The following is an 18779-nucleotide window of genomic DNA, read 5'->3' as shown; positions in this document are numbered from 1 at the left end:
TTTCTGTTCTGACTGGGAAGAATTTCTCTCGACAGGACAACTTAAAATCACACCAACGGATGCACACGAGAGAAGCCTTACTCCTGCTCTGACTGTTGCAAGAGGTTCTCCTGATTGGGCCATTTAATATGACACCAATGTATACATAAAGGAGAAAAGCCTCATCAGTTCTCTCAGACCAGCTAATATTAGTCACTCCATCTCTTAATTCTTATCTCATGAAAAATTATTGACAACGTTGACTTGGATCCTATTGTTTCTCACTGTGAGAGAACTGTGCAGAGGAAAGGGAGCGTTATAGAATGTTAACCTCTCTTTACTTTACTGATCAGTCTTGCACCTTGTCAGTTTTGCTGTGTTTAGATAGCTTCTACTGTAAAGATATTGAGATGACGTTGTATTTGTCCTTAGGGTTGAATATCCTGCGTGATGGTTGACTGGGTGGTGCTGCTTCCATCTGCACTAAACCTATTATTCTATACGTACATCCGTGCCACTCCATTTAGTATCATAATAACCTTACCTTACGTTACATAAGGCTAAAAAAGGAATAGTGGTCATACAATATGCTATATATGTACACTGAACAAAAATATAAACTTGACATGTAAAGTGTTGTTCCCATGTTTCATGAGCTGAAGTAAAAGATCCCAGAAATTCTTCATACGAACAAAAAGCTTATTTCTCTCAAATTTTGTGCACAAATTTGTTTACATATCTGTTAGTGAGCATTTTTCCTTTGCCAAGATAATCAATCCACCTGACAGGTGTGGCATATCAAGAAGCTGATTAAACAGCATGATCATTACACAGGTGCACCTTGTTTTGTCACACAACACAATGCCACAGATGCCTCAAGTTTTGAGGGAGCGTGCAATTGGCATGCTGAATGCAGGAATGTCCACCAGAGCTGTTGCCAGAGAATTTGTTAATTTCTTTACCATAAGCCACCTCCAACATTGTTTTAGAGAATTTGGCAGAACATCCAACCAGCCTCACAACCGCAGGCAGACCACGTGTATGGTGTTGTGTGGGCGAGCGGTTTTCTGATGTCGTTGTTGTGAACAGAGTGCCCCATGGTGTCAGTTGGGTGATGGGATGGGCAGGCATAAGCTACAGTCAATGAACACAATTGTCGTGCCATTCATCAGCTGCATCACCTCATGTTTCTGCATGATAATGCAGCGTTGTGAGGCTCATTTGAACTTGTAGAATTTCTGGGATCTTTTATTTCAGCTCATGAAACATGGGACCAACACTTTACATGTGTTTATTTTCGGCATTGATGATTAATGTATTTGGATAACTGCAATGCACTTAATTGATCTGCTAATTAAAAAGAAATGTTCCACATGAATTTGTGCTGGACAAACTTTGTTTTTTGGGGTATCTATACAGTAAATATGCTTTTGTTTAATTCATGGCGTTCAAAATATACCTTGGATTTGTCCTTAGTGTTGAATACCCTGTGTAGTGGTTGACTGGGTGGTACTGCTTCCATCTGCAGTTTTCTGTGGTAATGCGCTATTAGACACAACATGTATCAGATAGAGATGGTGTGATGATCAGTTTTCACCATTAGTTTGGGTATATTATTTTTGCTATGTTACAACTTTGTTTAATAATAAACAGACTTTGAAACAACTACATGTGTTTATTAAATGTTATTTTAAAACAAGAATTGTTATTGTAGTCATTGATATTGAATGTTTGGATATTTGCACTCAAGCCTATTTAGTTCATCTGCCATTAATTTATGGCATTCAAAATGTATATTTCTCAATTATAATAATATATTACTCAAAACATGTCACTACACCTCTACACACACCAAATTGAAACACTTAGATACCTTTTTTTTTAAACAAGGTTGATTTTGTCTAGCTAATTAAACTCACTGTTTTATTCTCCATGCAGTATTTTACATGCAGGAGTTAGTCCGTAGCAGGTGTGGGGTTGTGGGTAGGAAAATATGGCAGAAGTGCTGTTCGATTCTGATGGCGCGCGGTGGAGTGAAGTTGGTAAGAATGAATGGAACACAGTGACAACGAAAAATGGAGCAAAGAGCGAAAGTCATCAACACCAAAGTCATTTATACCAAGAGAGATCATGATACAGGAAGAAGAGAGATCATGATACAGGAAGAAGAGAGATCATGATACAGAAAGATACAGGAAGAAGAGAGATCATGATACAGAAAGACACAGGAAGAAGATAGATCATGATACAGGAAGAAGAGAGATCATGATACAGAAAGATACAGGAAGAAGAGAGATCATGATACAGAAAGACACAGGAAGAAGATAGATCATGATACAGAAATAAACAGGAAGAAGAGGGATCATGATACAGAAAGACATAGGAAGAAGAGAGATCATGATACAGAAAGAAACAGGAAGAAGAGAGATCATGATACAGGAAGAAGAGAGATCATGATACAGAAAGACACAGGAAGAAGAGAGATCATGATACAGAAAGACACAGGAAGAAGAGAGAATGATACAGAAAGACATAGGAAGAAGAGAGATCATGATACAGGAAGAAGAGAGATCATGATACAGAAAGCAGTGGATTGTCTAGTAAAGAAAGCATAGGGCCAAGGTAGGGAGCAAGAGTAGTGATGTGTTGGAGTGGAAAGTGGTGAAAGTGTTTGATGAGACCACAGGGCCTCACTTACACCCTCTCCGACTAACTAATGCCGTAGAGAAAGAGGTAGGTGAAGTGAAATTAGCTTGGTTCATTGGAAATGGTAGATGATTAATATTGTGTGGTAGCCAGGCTCAGCAAGGGAAGATTTAGAAAATGGAAAAACTTAATGGGATGAAGATTAAAAGCCATGTCCCTGGTGCTGATGCAGGTTACAGATGATACTAAAGACAATGTGAAGGGAGGCAGAGTGATTGAGGCCAAAAGGTTGATCAGTAGGAAAGAGGGTCAAAGAAGTGAAAGCTTATCAGTGATGCTGAGGTTTGAGAAAGTCTTGCCGGGAAAAGTACAGATAGGATTCCTTAGTTTCAATGTTAGAGAATTTGTCCATATATGCACTGCAGTGTTTTAAATGCCAAAGAATGGGACGTGTAGCTGCTTTAGTGTAAAGGAAATAAAAGTTGTGCCAAGTGTGGAGGAGCACAAGATTATGGTGAATGTGGAAGTAATGTGAAGGTTAAGTGCTGTAATTGTGGGGGAGAACACAGTGCAGCGTTTGGTGGATTCCAGGTACAGAGAGAGGCTCAGAGATATAGGATCAGTCATGCTGTATCGTATGCAGAGGCCATAAAACAGATTAGTAGAACTACTGTGTGGACTGATGGAGCTTACATGGATGTACCTGTAGTAAGTGGACCTACTGTCGGGGCTGGTGCTTCTGATGGTCCTAGCATGGTTTCAAGGCCTGTTCAGAAATCTTGTGCTCATGAATGTGAATAAATTTGACTCCATAGCTTTCATTGGTAAGGTTGTCAACACGACTCGGGTTATGGAATGCAGAAATGCAAGGTTGAAGGTTACTGTGGAGACGGCAAAAGAGATATTGGGGCTAACAGATGTTACTGTTGAAATGGTTGTTGACATGCTGAACAATCCTAAGGGTGGAGTGTTTCCGAGTGGCGCCGAAATGGTTGTTGACATGCTGAACAATCCTAAGGGTGGAGTGTTTCCGAGTGGCGCAGTGGTCTAAGGCAGAGCATTGCAGTCCTAGCTGTGCCACTAGAGATCCTGGTTCGAATCCAGGCTCTGTCGTAGCCGGCCGCGACCGGGAGACCCATGGGGCGGCGCACAATTGGCCAAGCGTCGTCTAGGGGAGGGAATGGCCGGCAGGGGATGTAGCTCAGTTTGTAGAGCATGGCGTTTGCAACGCCAGGGTTGTGGGTTCGATTCCCACGGGGGATATAAAAATAATGTATGCACTAACTGTAAGTCGCTCTGGATAAGAGCGTCTGCTAAATGACGTAAATGTAATAAATGTAATATAGATAAAGTTTAATGGGGTTGGGGAGGGTGTGGTTGAATTTAGGGATTTATTTGGTTTAGAATTGTATTTTCATGGTAGGACAGAATTGGCCAGATCATGATTCAACGTACATTCCAGCACAGTAGGTGGCGGCATGCACTTAAACGGTTGTTTGCAGACCGCCATGATATCAACGAAGAAGAAGAAGAAGAAGAAGAAGAAGAAGAAGAAGTCTTGCGTTGTTGCGTCTATGGATTTAGGAACTGTGGCGGTGTGGAACAGGAAGTTCCTGGCAGGTGCGCATCGGTCTTCAGAATAAAGAAAGCGCCATAATTGTGCAGTCGACACGATAACTTTTGTTATATTACTACAGGTATGTAATAGCGCGTTTAAACTTTCTAATCTCGAAATAACATGTCATAACACAGAGCTGCCAACTCTCACGCTTTCGCCGTGTGGCACACGTTTTTGCCTGTTTTCACACGCACTCACGCCACACATCCAATTTCTCCCGCAAAAAAAATTGCCCGAGACTCGTTTGTTCCTTTTTTCAAACTCCCCGACGGTAGATGGCGCTGATGAGCGCCACTGAACCATATGCGCTGCACCCCCGAAGTTAGCGACAGAAGAAGAGATACCATTGCCGCGAAAGACAACAGGAGAAGAAACGGTCACTACCTCAAGAAGTCTGATAAGAAGCTGAGCTGAGACTAGGTATGTAACAATGAAATGTCGTCCAATTGAGTACTCACTCTCTTAAACTTTAAATCTTGAAAGAAATTATTTGTTTGTGCGTGTGAACATGATTTAGTGTGGTGAATGTAAACTCAGCTGATTTCGAACAGGTAAGATGTATTCCAAAGAATTTAACATAAATACAGGAAATGTGTGCAAAAGAAGTAGGTATGTTTTTGTAACTGAGAGTAGAGTTATTAAACCAACATGACCATTTTAATTGTTTAAGGTTTCAAAGATGTCCCGTAAGAGACCTTTGCCAGGACAAAAGCGAAACCTTATAATTTATTTAAAGAACCAGCCAAGTGAGAAAAGACAGACAAACACACTGACAGAACAGCCAGAACGATTGATAGAAACGACAGGACAACAGACAGAGGAGCAACACAAAGGACAGAGAGAGCAGGAGACAGGACAGACTGACAAACAAGCAGAGGAGCAACAGACAGGACAGATTGACGCCCATGCAGAGGAGCAACATACAGGACAAATAGAACAACCAACAGGGCAGATGGAAGGAGACACAGAGGGACAGAAAGAAGAGACCCCCCCAATCCAACAGCAGGGCCAGAAGAGTCGTGCTCTGGCTGGAGCAGCAACATATAGATCCATTTTCCAAAATGAGTGGACCTCTTCATGGCCATGTATTACCAGAGGGAGCCTCAACACGCACTACTGGTGTGCAGTCTGCCGTATTGAAAACTCATGTTGCCACCAGGGTGTGACAGATGTAGTGCACCATATAAAAAGCAAAGGCCACCAAGATAAGCAACGAGCTCTCCTGTCCACAGCCACAATATCCCAATATGCAATGGCCGTTCCATCTGTAGGGGGTATGTCTGCACAAGAGGTTAAGGTATGATATGTGTAATGATTCTGTCAAGGTTCAGTCAAGAGTTTTGTGTTCTAGTTGATCACGGTAAAGTCATGGTTGATAGTTTTGACTAATTTGTGGTTTGTATTTCAGTGTAGTACAGTCCAGTTTTCTTTAATTTGAGATCTTAGTTGCTGAATGTGTTTTTTACCTGTGCCCTATTATCGCAGGCGTCTATTTTAAATAAACTATGGTCTTTTGGGAGGATTAATAATTTTTAATTTCTTACAGACAAGAAGGGCTGAGGTCAAAATGACAGCTGGGTTGGTAGTTCACAACGTCCCCCTAGCCTTTGCGGACCACCTGGGGCCTCTCCTAAAAGAATGTTTCGGAGATTCGAAGACAGCGCAGGAGTACAGGTGTGCCAGGACTAAGTCATCCTGCATTACCAATGAAGCACTCGCACCATATTTCACACAGGAGCTTGTGAAGGAGATGAAAAAAGCCCCGTATACCCTTGTTACGGATGGGTCGAATGACACTGGTATTTCACAAACTATTTGAGATTTTTCTCCTCTGCAAAACATGTGCTTTGTGTATTTTTAAACATCTAATAACATGAACATCTGTATGATTCTAACTTGTCATTATAGGAGTGGAAAAGATGAACCCGCTTACTGTCCGGGTCTTCATGGGCAGCAAAGTTGTCCACCAGTTCTTAAATATGTGCACAACAAGTGGGACGAGCTGTGGGCCAGCAAGTGAGATCTTCACCAAAATTAACTCCACCATAGAGGAGCATGGCATCCCTTGGGAGAACTGCATTGGTCTCTCAGTTTACAATGCAGCTGTGAACATTGGACCACGTAATTCCATTGCCTCTAGGGTGCTCCAGAAGCATCCCAACACCTACAGGTAAAAGTCAGTAAATTAGAATATTTTGAAAAACTTGATTTATTTCAGTAATTGCATTCAAAAGGTGTAACTTGTACATTATATTTATTCATTGCACACAGACTGATGCATTCAAATGTTTATTTCATTTAATTTTGATGATTTGAAGTGGCAACAAATGAAAATCCAAAATTCCGTGTGTCACAAAATTAGAATATTACTTAAGGCTAATACAAAAAGGGATTTTTTAGAAATGTTGGCCAACTGAAAAGTATGAAAATGAAAAATATGAGCATGTACAATACTCAATACTTGGTTGGAGCTCCTTTTGCCTCAATTACTGCATTAATGCGGCGTGGCATGGAGTCGATGAGTTTCTGGCACTGCTCAGGTGTTATGAGAGCCCAGGTTGCTCTGATAGTGGCCTTCAACTCTTCTGCGTTGTTGGGTCTGGCATTCTGCATCTTCCTTTTCACAATACCCCACAGATTTTCTATGGGGCTAAGGTCAGGGGAGTTGGCTGGCCAATTTAGAACAGAAATACCATGGTCCGTAAACCAGGCACGGGTAGATTTTGCGCTGTGTGCAGGCGCCAAGTCCTGTTGGAACCTGAAATCTCCATCTCCATAGAGCAGGTCAGCAGCAGGAAGCATGAAGTGCTCTAAAACTTGCTGGTAGACGGCTGCGTTGACCCTTGATCTCAGGAAACAGAGTGGACCGACACCAGCAGATGACATGGCACCCCAAACCATCACTGATGGTGGAAACTTTACACTAGACTTCAGGCAACGTGGATCCTGTGCCTCTCCTGTCTTCCTCCAGACTCTGGGACCTCGATTTCCAAAGGAAATGCAAAATTTGCTTTCGTCAGAAAACATGACTTTAGACCACTCAGCAGCAGTCCAGCTCTTTTTTTCCTTAGCCCAGGTGAGACGCTTTTCGCGCTGTTTCTTGGTCAACAGTGGCTTGACACGAGGTATGCGGCAGTTGAAACCCATGTCTTTCAAGCGTCTCTTGGTGGTGGATCTTGAAGCCCTGACTCCAGCAGCTGTCCACTCCTTGTGAATCTCCCCCACATTTTTGAATGGGTTTTTTTCACAATCTTGACTAGGGCGCGGTGATCCCTATCGCTTGTACACTTTTTCTGACCACAGTTTTTCCTTCCCTTTGCCTCTCTATTAATGTGTTTGGACACAGAGCTCTGAGAACAGCCAGCCTCTTCTGCAATAACCTTTTGTGTCTTTCCCTCCTTGTGCAATGTGTCGATGGTCGCCTTTTGGACAGCTGTCAAATCTGAAGTCTTCCCCATGTTTGTGTAGGCTTCAGAACTGGACTGAGAGACCATTTAAAGCCCTTTGCAGGTGTTTTGAGTTAATCAGCTGATTATTTTGTGGCACCAGGTGTCTTCAAAATGTAACCCTTACACAATATTCTAATTTTGTGACACACGGAATTTTGGATTTTCATTTGTTGCCACTTCAAATCATCAAAATTAAATGAAATAAACATTTGAATGCATCAGTCTGTGTGCAATGAATAAATATAATGTACAAGTTACACCTTTTGAATGCAATTACTGAAATAAATCAAGTTTTTCAAAATATTCTAATTTACTGACTTTTACCTGTATATTCATGGTTGTCCTTGTCATGTGGCACATAACACCGCCAAAGCTGCAGGAGTGGGATTTTTTAAAGATTTTTTAAAGTGAGTTAAGGCCTGATTTATCTTTACATGTACCTTTTTATTTGTATCCTAATTACGTGCATTGACTGAATGTGTTATGATTGATTTATGCATTGCAGGTGTCCGGTTTTGATTTGGAGGATATGGTAGTGGACATCGGTTACTGGTTCAAGGGTAGCACAAATCGGAAAGGATACCTGACAGGTATGCATGTTTGATACTATTAAGTGTAATACTGAAATGCTGAGCTGTAGAAAATATATGATATGGATTTAATGTCTAAAACAGAGTTTTGTGAGCTCCATGAAGCAGAGTACATGGAGGTCCTCCTGTGTATCTCGGTCCGTTGGCTAAGCCTTGAACGTTGTGTGACCAGGATCCTGAGGCTGTATGAACCTCTGGCCAGCTACTACAAATCTGCTAGTATGGTCATCAATTTTCAATTTCATTATGCAGCAACTACATGGATTGTTAGTCACATACTTGTATTAATGACAACCTCTTGTTTTGTGTTATTTATTTGTTGATTCAAGATGAAAATCAGGCCAGGTTCAAGAGACTTGTGCAGACATTCACTGACCCCATGACAGAAGTGTACCTGCTGTTCTTCCAAGCCACCGTACCAACTTTCACTTCTTTCAACTTGCTGCTTCAGAGAGAGGTGGGATTGGATTTTGCTGTTTTTTTCCATTCTGTGTTTCTTGCTGATATCTGCAGGGGTCCTCTAAAACAGGTTTCACCTACTATTTTTGTAAATGTCTGTTATAGATGGTGAAATTCGTACGCAAGCTATGTTCCAAGTTTATGGTTCCAGCAGCTCTGCAGTGCCATGAGGAGCCTTGTGAAATTGCCTTGAAAGAAAAGGCAAACCATTTACCAGGTTAGTATTTGACTATTATTATGATCAAACACTGTGATATGAGATATTTAGCCTTGTACCTTATACCGATATGCTGTATCTGTGACAGGAAGAAAGTTGAACATTGGGTTCACAACCAGGGCTAAACTTAACAGATTACTCCACGAGGGTGACATCACACCACAGCAGGTGGATTCATTCCATGAAGCTGTGTTGTGTTTCCTGACAAGTGCTGTGGACTATGCACTTAAGAAGCTGCCACTGGAAGAGCCACTGATCAAGCACGCACAATTTGTAGATGTACGGCAGAGGGCTGAAAGTGACATCGAAGATGTCCTGTACTTTGTTGAAAGGTTAGTTTTTTTTCTCTAATTATTGTCTATCATCTTAGCTAAAATACCCTGTGTTTTATGATGAGGTATGTTCACTCCTAAACTGCACATGAGATATTCTTATGTGGCTTCTCCTCAAAGATGTGTATGAACTGCTGCTGGTTGATGACTATATACCTAAAACGTAACAACTTGTAACTCTACTTTCATAAATAGGTTTCCCCATCTCCTCCCATACCATGGGCCAGAGGAGCATGACCTTCTGGGTGAGGAGTTTCTAAATTATCAGACTATGCCAATGATATCCCTGCAGGACTAAACTGAAATGGAAAGCTTCTGGGCTGAAATGGCAACCCGGAAGCATAAGGTAATTTTTTTTTCCTTTTTTGTCTTTCCTTTTGGCAGGTGTGGCTTGGCTACATCTGTTGCTTAAAATTGTTGCATGCATATATGTGTCATGCATGTTTCAAATTATGTATGTTTTTATCTGAACTTTGTTAATGGATCAACCTACAGTATACTCACAGTATTAATCAATCAAAAATCAAGGTATGTTTTTCCATTGTGTTTTGGTGCATTTTCCATAGGTGACAGGAGCCAAAGAATTCGAGAGGCTTGCTGCCGTCGCCAAGCTTGTCCTGGTGTTGCCCCATGCAAACGCAGATGCTGAGAGGGTGTTTTCAGTTGTGGGACTGAACAAAACCAAGAGAAGAAACAGCCTAGCATTGGATGGCACCCTGTCCTCAATAATGACCATAAAGATGGCCAATCTGGAGCCCTGCTTCAAATGGGAGCCCCCCTCCGATATCATCAAGGCCTCCAAGAAGGCCACAGGCCAGTATAACCATGCCGACAGATCCTAGACAAGAGGCCCATTTGAGATGAGCCAGGTCTGCGCAGAATCGATCACCGGCGATCACCGCCCAATGCATGCTGGTTAGATTTGTGTCCGACTTGATCCCGACTTTCTCTGACGTCATGCACACGCGGGCAACGATAACCTCATGAGATCAAGGCGGCCGCAGTTCTGAGATGCAGGCAGTGCAATTGCTTTTCACCGACTGCAGGACCCAGGCGGACCCAGGACAAAAACTCACTATGTTAACATATGCTATTCCACATAAACATCTAAATGTTTAATAGTTAGCTATACCAGTGCAATGACCTTTGGCACACTTTCACAACTCGTAGTGCTACATTCTCACTGCCAAGGACATGATCAGCGACTAATATATTCTTAGCAACACGGTTACACAGTATAACACTGTTTTATATAAATTGCACACACTTCACCTGAGCTTTTAGTGCCTCTGCAATGAGCTGAGCCCCAGTCACATCTTCCATTATTATTGTCGAGAAATCTGTTCAAAGTGCAAACGCGGTTAGCAATGCTTTCTTGGACTTGTTGTTCAGTAGCTTATAAATCGTGTTTAGATCTCTTGCAAATCATTAGTTTTTGTCTGCTTTCCAGCATGCATTACATGAGTAGCTTTTTCTTCTTCAGTGGGGTTTATAGGCAGTTGGCATCCAACGTTATGGTGCATTACTGCCCCCTATTGTACAGAAGTGTGGACATGAGCCGTGCAATAGCAGTCATGAATGTTTAATAAACTAGTAGCATTTTTCTTTTTTTATTGCAAGAAATACATAATAAGCCCTCATTATGTGTTTATAACTGCACTTTACTTAACACTTAACTCAATTAAGTCATTATGAGTGTATGACAGTATGAAAAAAATCAAAAATGTATGCACTCACTAACTGTAAGTCGCTCTGGATAAGAGCTTCTACTAAATGACTAAAATGTAAAATGTAAATGACTTGAGTGTATGCATTATAGATATAGGCTTCATAGAAAGTGTTACAAATGTTCTCCTGTCATCTTATAGGAGATCCATTCATGGATTTAGTTATGGCTTGAGAATGTGACTGGTCTACGGAGTTCTCCTTTATGTCTGTCTTTATATGTGACAACAACTTTTCTGTATTATGTGTATTTCCACAATCAATAATCATAAACGGTACTTCACTATGAATACTTTTGACTATGTGGTTTGAAGTACTTTACCGTTATCTTGCACATACATGAAGACTACTATAGACAGAAATCAATGCAGTAATGTTTTATTAAATAAAGGCTCTGATTAAAATATCATATTAATAAAATCAGGCATTTGGCTAATTCTTCTTCCCAGAAGCTCCTCTGAATGGTTTGGAGATGGCTCTGGAGAGAGCGTGTAACACCCTGACTATGAGTGGGCGTTTACGGGACTGGGACTCCTGGTGAGCAGGGGCCGGTGTGGTTGTCAGGTCCTCCTTGGGAGGGGGAGTGGATGGAACCTCTGGAACCTCACACTCAGCATCTGTCATAAGAACATTTCATAATCAGAAAATGAATGTGTGTGTTTGTGTCTGTCCGTCTGCCTGCCTGCCTGTCCGTCTGCCTGCATGTCCGTCTGCCTGCCTGCCTGCCTGCCTGCCTGTCTGTCTGTCTGTCTGTCTGCCCGTCCGTCTGCCTGTCCGTCTGCCTGTCCGTCTGTCTGCCTGTCTGCCCGTCCGTCTGCCTGTCTGTCCGTCTGCCTGCCTGTCCGTCTGTCTGTCTGTCTGTCTGTCTGTCTGTCTGTCTGTCTGTCTGTCTGTCTGTCCGCCTGCCTGTCTGTCTGTCTGTCTGTCTGCCTGCCTGCCTGCCTGTCCGTCTGCCTGTCTGTCCGTCGGTCTGCCTGTATCTGTTGTCACTGTTTTAACAAGCTTGTCATAGGGTGATACATCAATATGACATTATCGATGCTTATCACTTACCCTGTGAAATATGAGTCTCTCTGAGACGTTTGGTAGGCAGTGCATCCTGTTTAGGGTGGCTCTTCGGTTCCCCTTTTGTCTTGAACAGCTGTTGACAAAACACATCAGGACAACTGAGCCTGTGTAAAATACAGAGTGTGCATCCCAAAAGGCACCCCATTCGCTACGTAAGGCACAACTTTTGAAAAGGGCCCATAGAGCGCTGGTAAAAAGTAGTGCACTATATAGGGAATAGGGTGCCATTAGGGACATAGCCATTGACTCTCTCCCATGTGTATTAGGATTGCATTACAGCGTCCTCACTCAACCTCCTAAAGACAATGACAACAGTATTGTTCTAATGCTGAGAGACAATAGGGGTGTAGTGAATCTGTAGGGTAAATTTCAGCCCTGCCTTACAGATGTAATCTCAAAACACAGAGCACCCTACCTTAATCATGATCTTTGGAAACTTATGCATTTTCGGTAGGAAACGCCACTTCCTGTTCTTCTTAGTCTCTTCCCCTCTGGCAGAGGGAAGGCGGGCCATGCCGTCAGCCTTTACATCAGCCGGGCTAAGGCTCCTGGCAGGGAATTCCTCAGTAGCATTAAGGTCAGCTACAACACCATGAGTGATGTCACTTGTGGCATTGCTGGTGTCTGAGTGAGAAGAGCACGCTAGTGTGACCGACCTGTGTACAATAACTGGGAGAAGAGGATGCAGCCATTGAAGTCAGTCACTGCATCCCAAATGGCATTCTCTTCACTTTATAGTGCACTACTTTTGACCAGGGCCCATAGGGTCTGGTCAAAAGTAGTGCACTAAATATGGAAGAAGGTGCCATTTTGGACACACCCAGTGAATTTTACATCATAAAACGCAATGTATTGAGCATGTTACAATTAAGTCCTATGCAGATGAAAAGAGGTACTTTCACTTACCATCCTCCATTGTAGACTTGGACACATAAGTCAGGCTGTCCATCACCACGTCTGTCATCAACTTGATGACCTGATCCAAACCCATTTCAGCCGATGGTGGCATAGGCCTTCCCATACACTGCCCCAGGAGTCTCCTAACAGAAGTCTGGGCAAAGTTGTAAATGAGCTCTGAGGCATCGTCCTTTGACAGCTTCCTCAGGGCTGGTTTAGGCAGCGCTGGTTGAGAGAGGCTTCTGTGGCCAACCATGGATTGAAGCTGGCGGTTTATGGTTATCTCCTGAATGAGACCATGGACCTTTGTGATCAGGTTGCCAGATGCACCTTGAAGGGCTTCAACTGACAGGAGCCTATCCAGATGTTCTTCTGCTGAAGTAATCTCTGGGTCGTCCGTCTTCAATGTGTCCATTATAGTTTTCACTATGATATTGGTGTCAGATATGTTTATTTCTTGTTGGCTCACAAGCGTTGACCGTGAACCTGTCTCGTCCATTGCGATAGAGGTACGGGATTCTGTCCTTGTGATCTCATCGGCAGCGCTCATGTCAGGCAACTGGTCAAGGCTCTCCAGTACAGAGTCTAACATGTTAGTGGCTATCAGACACTCCTCACTTGCAATCTGCCCAACAGATGAACTCTCAGAGTTGGCCACTCTACACTTGATCACATTTAGGATCAAGCTGAGCGTCTTCTTTGCAGTTTTGCTAAAGCCTTCTTGGCTGACTGCCACTGTTACGTCTTTTAGAGCCACAAGAGGTTTGCAACTTTCACTCAATCCACTGCCGTGGAGAGGAGAGGCTCTCTTCAAACTGTTGTTGCTCACAACTGACATACTCCCTGGTGGGCAGAGTGACATCCTCACTGCATGTGTCAATTACATGGTGGTCTGTTGAAGAGCCACTCGAAGACAGAAGGGTTTTAGACCTTTTAGCCAAACAGACTTTTGACAAAGGCTTCTCACTTCTCACAGACGGAGGGCGGCTCCTGTCCTCAACAAGAGCAGTGTCAGCGGACTTAGAGCGTCTAAGTGTCTCCACAGGGGTGGAGTCCAGCACATATTTGGCTGTGGCGACTGACACTGGTGGAAAAGAGAAAAAGATGTTCAGTCTATCCTTTACTCTGTGGTACATGGTTTGAGCAGCATCCAATAAGTTGTCAAAGACAACTCTGGGTTTGAGCTGGAACTCCAGCTTTTTCTCTCCTAGTGGGAAGGAGTCTGCGTCCACAGTGTACTGGGATACACTTTCAAGGTCATGCATGATAATATTTACTATATCTTCGGCTGTAGAAACCGCATGGTGTGAGAAGGTGGTGCTAGGCATGCTCTGTAGCAAAGAATGGCTGGCTTTGCTAGCAGCTCTGAGAATGGTCTCACTCACAATGTGTTTGGCCTTAGCTCGGAACTCAGCACTGTGAAAGCTCTGGATGGAAATGTTACAGGTTCTGCTGGCTGCACTAAGAGATCGTGTGAGTGTGGCAATCTCGGCTGACGTCACATCACTCGAAATGGTGAGGTCCTCCAATTTCGAAATTATCGAGTCCAACTTCTGGTTGAAGTCGAAGGATGATTTTGACGTGCTCTCCCCAACGGAAGCGGAGCAGTCTTCCTTTGAAGTGTCCACCCTCAGCACCGAGATCACCTGTTTGATTACCCCTTTAGTGCAGGTGTCGAGGGTGAGCTGGTAGGCTGAGGCTGAGGACTTAGAAGGGGTCTTACTGTCTGTCTTCTGTACAGGAGACACTGCCAAAGTGGCCTCAGTTACAGGAGATTCCTGCACAGTGGCCTCAGTTACAAGTAGTCCAGTTGCAGAAAGCTCGATTTGCACAAGAGTATTTTTTCCCTCAGTGCGATGGTGGGAGGTGAACAGCTTCCTTAGTTTGTCCAGGGTTTTGGTATAAATCTTCTGGGAACCTGAACTCACTTCCACCCAGAACATTTTGTGATCTGATTTCGTACGCATGGAGGCCTTATTGACCTCAGATACCTCATGCAGGTCGGAAATAATTCCACCAAAGAGATCAGAGGATGCCTCCTCAATATTCTCTGAGGAAACATGGACAGATAGGATTTCCGACAGTTTCCCACAAGTGTCGGTTTTATCCAGCGCAGCAGTATATGTCACAGCTGCATCCTGAATGACCTGAATGATGCATTGCTCAGCTTTGACAATATACTCCTCCACTGGTTGACCATGGAGTTTGTCAACTTTATCAGCAGGGAGCTCCTTCTGAATACTCACATTCTCCTCTGATGGGCATGGGTTGTTGAAGATAATGCTCTCAGTGACCATCTTAGAGGAGGCGAGAGATGAGTCGAGAAGCAGAGATCTGTATATTGTCGAGGTGGAAATCTCTGGGTGCTTTATCACAGCAGCCTCCTCCAAAATGGCCGACGGGCCCTGGAGGATGTCAGAGATATCCATGTCCTCAATGGTCTCTACCAGAGACGATAGTAGGTCTCTGGCTGCCAGGTTGGTAGGTCTCTGGTTCTCGAGCTCTGTTTTGATTGCTTGACAGGCAGTTGCCAGAGCAACAACAGAGCGAGAACACAACTGCTTCAAGGTGGAGTCAGAAAAAGATGATGACAGATCTGTCATGGACATGGTGGAGAGTTGACTCTCAGAGACAAATGGGCTGAGTTTGACAGACACCTGTCTGACCAAGTCCTCAGCAAGAGCTCTCATATCTATTGCTCCACTAGCTGAGTTGTGGGAGAAGGCACTCTGTGGACTTGACGGGTTCCTGTTATCCAAAAATCCTGTTATCCAAAAAACCTCAAGTACAAGATCCACAACATCGGATGACACTTCTGTCACTCTGTTGTCGGACAGAAATGTACTTGGATGAATGGTGCCTGCATTCACAGTCCAGTCGCAAATGGAGTTGTTGGACTGACTCTGGACTAGTGGAACTAGACAGGTTTCACTTGGACCTTGGCCAAAGAGCTCTGCCATTTTGAGCAGAACTGATCTTAAGACCTTCGACTTGGAAATGTTCAGCAGTGGGTCGTTGTTGGACAGTCTGGTGGATGGTCTGCTAGCCGATCTGTGAACCACTAGGCTTTGTATTTCTGCCGAAATGGCAGTTAGAAAATAGGTCAAGGGGCTGGACGCTCTCCCCTCATTTCCTCCGTTGGCTTTAGCCTTGATGATGCTATCTATGATGATGACTATGACCTGTCCAGCCAGAGGACCCAAGATGGCCTCAAGCTCCCTCTCTAACTCAAGGGGAGACTTGTGGCTGAGCGCAATATGCTCTATGGCATGGGAATACATCTTAGAGGTCGCCCTGCTTAGCATCTCTTGGGCAAACTGTTGACTTGCTGAGATACTTCCAGTCAGCAGAACTAGAGTTCCCTGACTGACACTTCGCATTAGCTCAGCCAATCTGGAGTTGAGAAGGTTTATAACCAACTCGACAATACCCATCATAAACTTGCCATCCGTTGACATTTTGTTAGGTCTGTATTTCTCCTGTCTACTCCGTTTGGGCGGCGGTACGATGTCACCCTGCGACTGGCCGCTCTGGACCATGTCGAAGACAGAGTCCTCAGAGATGCCAAACACAGATCTCAGTGGTGCTGAGTGTGGTCTGTGTCTCATCTCTCTATCGCCACCCTCAGGTGAGGAGACATATCGCTCTTCGTTCTCACTTAGCAAAGAGGTCATGGACCTGCAGAATGCACAACAGAAATGAATAGTATATGGTAACAAAATAAAAAATATGATCCAAGAATTTGGGACACAAACTCAACCTTGTTATTGTTATTCAAAGGAAGCATTGTGAACCATCTCAAACCACACTCAGACCAAACATTAACATTCAGAGTAAACGTTTTAGAGTGGTTGTGTAGTATCTAAGTAGTATTTCTCACTAAGTGGATCTGGAATGGATATTTGTACCTATAACAGGAAATACCTGCAAAAAGAGGAGGGGATAGAGCTAGGTATCTGTGAGAGGAGGAGATAGGGCTAGATACCTGTGAGAGGAGGGGATAGGGCTAGGTACCTGTGAGAGGAGGGGATAGGGATAGGTACCTGTGAGAGGAGGGGATAGGGCTAGGTACCTTTGAGAGGCGTGGATAGGGGTAGGTACCTGTGAGAGGAGGGGATAGGGGTAGGTACCTGTGAGAGGAGAGGATAGGGCTAGGTACCTTTGAGAGGAGGGGATAGGGCTAGGTACCTGTGAGAGGAGAGGACAGGGCTAGGTACCTTTGAGAGGAGGGGATAGGGCTAGGTACCTGTGAGAGGCATGGATAGGGCTAGGTACCTGTTAGAGGCATGGATATGGCTAGGTACCTGTGAGAGGAGGTGATAGGGCTAGGTACCTGTTAGAGGCATGGATAGGGCTAGGTACCTGTGAGAGGCGGGGATAGGGCTAGGTACCTGTGAGGGGCGTGGATAGGGCTAGGTACCTGTGAGAGGAGGGGATAGGGCTAGGTACCTGTGAGAGGAGGGGATAGGGCTAGGTACCTGTGAGAGGAGGGGATAGGGCTAGGTACCTTTGAGAGGCGTGGATAGGGGTAGGTACCTGTGAGAGGAGGGGATAGGGCTAGGTACCTTTGAGAGGCGTGGATAGGGGTAGGTACCTGTGAGAGGAGGGGATAGGGGTAGGTATCTGTGAGAGGAGAGGATAGGGCTAGGTACCTTTGAGATGAGGGGATAGGGATAGGTACCTGTGAGAGGAGAGGATAGGGCTAGGTACCTGTGAGAGGAGGGGATAGGGTTAGGTACCTGTTAGAGGCATGGATAGGGCTAGGTACCTGTGAGAGGAGGGGATAGGGCTAGGTACCTGTGAGAGGAGGGGATAGGGCTAGGTACCTGTGAGAGGAGGGGATAGGGCTAGGTACCTGTGAGAGGAGGGGAAAGGCGTGGGAATGTGTGTGCTGTAGGCAGTTCTGGCGCTGGTGCACCTGCTGGCTCCTCCACTACAGCTGAATCTGACGCTGCGGCCAAGAGAGGTCACCTCTCCTGCCTCATTACTTCCTGATCCAGAAGAGCTTGGCGAATCAGAGAGCTCTATCTGCATGGTGAGGTCAAGGGCGGGAACAACCACAGTGGATGTAGACTCCATCACCCATGCTACAATATCCATGCACTTGGCACTAAACTCATGTCTGCTCATCTGCAATGTTAAAAGACCATACAGAGTTAGTTTGTTAAAGGGGCTGCACTGATATAAAACTTAGAACCATTTACTCAAGCTAGTCAATTAAAGCAGTGGTTCAGGATTAAAGGTCCTGCAGGATTTCCACAAATGAATGTTTGGTCCATTTTACCAACATTAACTACTTTAGAGGTGACTATAACTCACCCCGGCACGCATATTCTCACTCAGCAGATTCCAATGGCTGAAAAGTAAATAAATGCAAGTACACAATGAACCACATGACATTACCTCTATTATCTTAGACTACGTTATGGACAGTGGCGGCTCCTGAAAAAATTCTCAGGGGGGGCAATTTTTCTGATGATTTAGGTGACCTACACACATTTTAAAAAAGATATGTCCAGCAACAACATGAAGACAGGGGCAGCATATAAGTCAATACCAGAAGCATTTATTGACTGATCTCAAAAGTGTTGGCTTACCAGGGTTGGTGGAGCCCTCAGTTTCATCTTTGCCTCGCAAAGCTAACTCAAACACTCCGCAAAACTTGTCCACCAGTATCTGTCTTTTTATCTCACGTTGTACATCTCTTAAAGCCTGTCTATCACCCCCAGCATAAACTGCCTTCTTCCTATCAAGTAGTGATTTTAGATGTTTTGATACCCAAGGCTTGTTGTTAGGGAA

The 18779-nt window shown here is 44.1% G+C and overlaps 1 protein-coding gene and 1 long non-coding RNA gene across 3 annotated transcripts; one reads left to right on the top strand and one right to left on the bottom strand.

Moving 5' to 3' along the window:
* Positions 1 to 8029: 8029 nt before the first annotated feature.
* LOC123486564 lies at positions 8030 to 8968 on the top strand. The gene is made up of 3 exons (XR_006659421.1): positions 8030 to 8099; positions 8198 to 8282; positions 8847 to 8968. It is a non-coding gene; the product is annotated as an uncharacterized LOC123486564 (long non-coding RNA).
* A 2409-nt stretch (positions 8969 to 11377) lies between these two features.
* Positions 11378 to 13817, bottom strand: LOC121563400. Of its 2 annotated transcripts, none has more exons than XM_045217904.1 (4): positions 12990 to 13817; positions 12499 to 12752; positions 12069 to 12156; positions 11378 to 11632 (listed from the first exon to the last, which is right to left on the bottom strand). In XM_045217904.1, the coding sequence occupies exons 1-4, from the start codon at positions 13570 to 13572 to the stop codon at positions 11448 to 11450; spliced, it is 1110 nt and encodes a 369-aa protein (XP_045073839.1). In that variant the 5' UTR covers positions 13573 to 13817; the 3' UTR covers positions 11378 to 11447. The 2 variants fall into 2 exon arrangements, with proteins under 2 accessions (XP_045073839.1, XP_045073840.1); XM_045217905.1 differs by having other exon boundaries at positions 12499 to 12707.
* Between the last annotated feature and the right edge of the window lie 4962 nt (positions 13818 to 18779).

Source organism: Coregonus clupeaformis, unplaced genomic scaffold, assembly GCF_020615455.1.
Source record: "Coregonus clupeaformis isolate EN_2021a unplaced genomic scaffold, ASM2061545v1 scaf1269, whole genome shotgun sequence".
NCBI lineage: Eukaryota > Metazoa > Chordata > Actinopteri > Salmoniformes > Salmonidae > Coregonus > Coregonus clupeaformis.
This window is presented reverse-complemented; position numbering and strand designations above follow the sequence as displayed.